Source organism: Zingiber officinale, chromosome 2A, assembly GCF_018446385.1.
Source record: "Zingiber officinale cultivar Zhangliang chromosome 2A, Zo_v1.1, whole genome shotgun sequence".
NCBI lineage: Eukaryota > Viridiplantae > Streptophyta > Magnoliopsida > Zingiberales > Zingiberaceae > Zingiber > Zingiber officinale.
In genome coordinates, this window is record NC_055988.1 from 158,467,619 (window position 1) to 158,472,671 (window position 5,053).

Genomic DNA, 5,053 nt, shown 5'->3' on the forward strand with positions numbered 1-5,053 from the left:
AGAATGGTCGGTCCTGTTTTAAAAATATATTGATATTCGTGTATAGAGGAACAGTAACACTATATAAGGGGTTTCCTCTAAAAAGTACAGGTATGCAACATTATGCACTTAGAATACACTGTTCATTTTATGCTATTCATCATCTTCTAGCACTTGTCTGACTTGAGCGTCTGAGTGTCTGCGCCAGAAACTCCTCCCTAGCCTTGTTGTTGACGTTTTCTTCTCTCTACATTCTTTTTTGACACGTAGGATAGTTCGGCGCTCTTTTCGTCTAGCTCAAAATCTTCTTATGGTCAATATTGAAGTCACCTAGCCCGCTATCCGTCTTCCCCCATTTCAGATATAATGAATGATATTTGTGAAAAGTATAATTAATCTAATTATGATTTTTTTTTTATTTTTAATATTAATGATTTATTAATAGATATAATTAGAAAGTGCTTATAATCATGTGATACAAAAAAAATAAAATATCTACATAAAAATATGACAACAACCATTTTTCTTTTAGTATAAACTTAAACTCTTTACCTACCATATCAAAATAATCTACTATATCAAATTTTTAACCACTCGCGGTATAATTATACAAACAAATTTTCCTTATGTAGCTTCAATTTCTGAAAAGTATTTTGAGACGTCGTATATTTTTGAACGTGCTTTGATAAACAAATCTACTTAAAATCGCCAATTTATTTGCAAATCTGGATGGGGCATAAAAACTAGATTATGTCGGTCGGACCAAATTTTGTTTCCCCCACATGAGAGAGTGAGTGTGTGTGTGGGGGCAGTGGGTGGATCAATGTTGTTCGTGGAGACCAACATGCTTTTAGAATATTTATTAGCATAAAGACGGAGACGGTGATGGACCTTGTCTAGGAAACACTGCATCCACTCACATGCTTGATGTTGATGTTGAGGCCTGGCATTGAACACAGCCACGGCAACCGCATGATCTACTGACCATCCTATTTCATCAACCAAAAGAACAGGCTTCATGTGTGTCACCTGCCCTACCCTGCCACCAGCATCACCACCTTCTTAATGTCCCTCCTCCTTTCTCATTGATTGTGGCCACGTACAATCAATGTGATCAGGCTCTTTGAACTTTGAAGAATCGGCTTGTCCTTTGCGGCGCCTGCAGCTGGACTAGGCCCCTTCCTCATCCCCCATGCATGCATCATAAGGACACCAATTACCTTACCTCAATTGCTTGCTAGGATTTCACCCAAAAATGCCAAGTGTTAGTTCTTTCTCCCTCCACACCTTCTCTATATATCTGGAGTTCAGAACAACAAGGAGAGGCAATGGCGGAAACAACTGCCTGCAAGAGAAGTAAACCGAATAGCCACAAGAACTCACTTTCATGGGGGCTCCTGAGAAAGATCTTTTCTTGTAAAGTCCCCTACGAAGAAGGCAAGCAAATGAAGAAAAGCAAGAAAATGGGCTCCTCTTTGTCTGTCTGCAGCATGAGGCACAGCCCCAGCGTTGTAAGTCCGGAAACTGATAGCGTAGTTGAGGTTTGCCATGGTTCGAGCAGATACCACTTGAGATCTCCTTCCAAACACATGACTGCTGCAGCTGTTCCCACTTCCTTTATTTCTTCTTCTTCATCATCGTCGCATTCGTCTGCCTCCATCACTGCCTCTGCTGTTTCATCCTCTTCTCTTGGAGGATCTTCAAGGGGAATGCACCTGAGGAAGCTCTCCGGGTGCTATGAGTGCCATGTGATGGTTGATCCGATCAGTGGGCCTTATAAGGTTCCTTCCTCCCGGACTAACTTCTGTCCTTGCCCTGATTGCGATGAGGTTTTCCTTAGGGCAGAATCCTTGGAGCTCCACCAGGCGGTTAGACATGCAGGTAACTCGTTCGTCTAATTGTATTACAGTTGCTTGTCATTTGCCGGCTTAATTACATCTGCCTTGTCTGAACTAGCAGTGTCAGAATTGGCCCCTGAAGACGCGAGCAGAAACATAATCGAGCTAATCTTTTACTCGAGTTGGATCAAGAATCAAACTCCGAGTTGCAAAATCGACAGGATTGTCAAGGTCCACAACACTCAAAGGGCCATCACAAAGTTTGAGGAGTACAGGGACTCCATAAAGATCAAGGCCAACAAGCATGCGCGAAAACATCCGAGGTGCGCGGCCGACGGCAATGAATTGTTACGGTTCTACTCCACAACCCTCGCGTGCTCCCTCGGCCTCCATGGATCCACCAGCTTGTGCCAATCAAGCAAGCAGTGCGGCGTCTGCAGCATTATCCGAGACGGCTTCAAAGTGGATGAGGCAGGGAGAATACGAACCATGGCTACGAGCGGGAGGGCGCATGGCATGCCTCACATCTCATCGGATGGTGGGAAGAGGGCCATGATTGTTTGCAGGGTAATTGCAGGAAGAGTGGAGAAGAGCGAAGATGGCGTCGGGGAGTATGATTCAGTGACTGAAACCTGTTCAAATTTGGATGAGCTATTCGTGTTCAATCCGGGAGCGATCTTGCCTTGCTTTGTTGTGATGTATACAAGTTTCTCGTGGGATTGTTGATACAGAGAGAGAGAGAGAGAGAGAGAGAGAGAGAGAGAGAGAGAGTACATGCGTTCCATCTTCCTTATTGCCCTTTTCAGTTTTATGAATTCATAAGAATGTTTGGTTGAGGGTTAGTTGTTCTATGCTGCTATCATTCCAGTGTCTTAAATTGATTGTAAAGAAACTAATTAAAAGCAAAATACTGAATTTAAAAGTAAAACGCTATGCAATTTAAATCAAGATTAAAATAATGATCTAGTGAATAAAGGCAATTTGAACTGGCTAAGTGTTGTAAGGATCATGGGGCCTTCACAGGTTACTCACTCCTCTGTCTGTCAGATAGTAGTTTGTTAAAGCTGAAATGTTGATGGATTTCAGGTTCATGGAATAGATAAAGAAAAAGGTGATTCCTAACAATTGAGTAGATAAGGAATATGTATTCCTTCTTTTTGGTTTATAAGAAAGAAATTCACACTAAATATATGCTCCCTACATTTAGTTGATAGGGATGTGATAATTAAGGAGGAATAAAGAAGAAATATATCCAAAATTATTAAAATGTTAGTTTCTTAATTTAATGTTCAGCAATAGATTTAATGATAAGTATGTATTTGATGTTGGTGCATATTCAATGATATTTGATGATCAAAACTCGAGGTCATGTGTTAGAACGACGAGGGAATTGACCTTATGGCTAGAGGGCGAGATAAATAACTTTTTCCCCTTTAAAAATAATATATTGGTATTTCAGCCTGAGTCGATTGTTCAGTCAATTATCAGTCGATTGGTAACTAATTGACCCTACCTCTAATTGATTGATACTAGTATCAATTGAGCCACTTTAAGATTAAATCCATCTTGTGCCAAGAGACCTTACGTAGCTGATGTGAAAGCGGTTTGGACCACAGAGAAAGGGAGTGAATGGTGTATTTGCAAATAAGCATTTTTTTTTTCCTTTTATTAACTAATTAGCAAGGACACATAAATTAATTAGAAGCAAACACAAAAAAAAAAAATAATAATAAAAAAAAAATAATGGGCACAAGTAATTATTTGGTTCACAATCCCAATTTACTATTCCAAGATCTATGCACAAGAATGCCCTTCTACTATCCTTCTCCTTTTCTGTAATGTGTCGAAGCTTGAGCCAAGCCTCGTACAACAAAGATACTATAAAAAGTGAGAAAGAACTTGTTGAATGCACTAAAAGCTTTCATTATAGTTGTGTATTATGTCTTTAACAGAGTTCCTCATCTCTCTTTATAACCTCTACTCGGATGTTGTCGTGGCATGTTTGATAGACCAAAAAGGTTTATTCGATCGATCGGAAACTGCTGACATGGTAGGTCAATTTGATCCACGAGATAGTCTTCGCTCATCCCTTTACTGACGTGGTATACATCCAATCGACCAAATAAAATATAGTTCGATCGAAACCAGGGGCGGATCCAGGATTTGAACATTGGGGGGGCCAAAACTTGTGCCGCTACATTCATTGTCGATGGTGCGGGAGAATTTAGAATTCATTATATATTTAGAAAAACTCGTGACCTAAGTTTTCTATTGGTAGTTTGATATCAATATCTCGAAGTAATATTGTGACATTGAAATAAGCTGTCGGCCCTTGTTTCACATCGGAGCTACATGCGAACTTGTATGGTCTAAAGACCAGTTATATGATAACGTTAGGGTAGAATTCAATTTGCCATCCTTTTGATCATTCACATCTATTCAGCATCTATTACTTTGCATTTCATTATTGCTATTCATAATATGGGTTTATTAATTGGTTAGGTACTCTAATTACTACATCAAGCTGAAGCGTCTGAGTATTCGAATTGCTTTCCTCTCACATTCGTGACATTCTTCACATGCAGGTACTCCTTATCTACAACTCTATTTGCCATCAAACAAAAATATATATAGCTTTCACCTGCTCAACTTCACCTATAGAGCCCAGTAAATTCTTCACTGTTGACCAACATAACTCGATGTTTTTCAGGGGGTCTATTTGTTGATCGCAAAATGCCTCTATTTGGCATCCTATTATCAATATATACACTATTTCCATTCCCTGAATTTTGTAATAGCAGATCTGGAGTTTGTCAATGTTTTTCTTTGGCTTAGTTTATCCTTTGTTGAATGTTCATTGTATCTTATTCTTTGGAACACTCCAGTCTAGTAGATATGGAGTCTGTCAAGTCTGCAACTGAAGAGTAGAGACCTCCTCCACACTGACAGCACCCTACTTTTATCTTTCTCGTTGTTAGCGACCTCAACGCCACTGGCTACGCAATATGCTTCAGTGTTGGGATAAACCTTCACCATGATCCACCAACTTTTGGTTTCTCCGGACGACAATTTTGAAAAGAGATCTCTGCTTGAGTGTCTTCAAATTTTGCTCATGAGAAGAGAGCTAAAAGCAGGACTGATCCAGGATTTACACATGGACTGGGGTGGGGGGGCCATGGCCCCCCCAAGTCACTATGTAAATCCGCCTCTGATCGAAACTTAGTCAACTTCAGATA

At 40.1% G+C, this 5,053-nt stretch overlaps 1 protein-coding gene and 1 long non-coding RNA gene across 3 annotated transcripts; both read left to right on the forward strand.

Moving 5' to 3' along the window:
- The first annotated feature begins 1,085 nt into the window (after positions 1–1,085).
- LOC122042895 lies at positions 1,086–2,653 on the forward strand. Its single transcript, XM_042603283.1, has 2 exons — positions 1,086–1,860; positions 1,939–2,653. Exons 1-2 carry the CDS (start codon positions 1,308–1,310, stop codon positions 2,541–2,543), a joined length of 1,158 nt encoding a protein of 385 aa, XP_042459217.1. The 5' UTR covers positions 1,086–1,307; the 3' UTR covers positions 2,544–2,653.
- Positions 2,654–3,955: 1,302 nt separating this feature from the next.
- On the forward strand, positions 3,956–4,681 carry LOC122040213. Of its 2 annotated transcripts, XR_006128552.1 has the most exons (3): positions 3,956–4,029; positions 4,320–4,402; positions 4,528–4,681. It is a non-coding gene; the product is annotated as an uncharacterized LOC122040213 (long non-coding RNA). The 2 variants fall into 2 exon arrangements; XR_006128551.1 differs by having other exon boundaries at positions 4,320–4,681.
- The last annotated feature ends 372 nt before the right edge of the window (positions 4,682–5,053 follow it).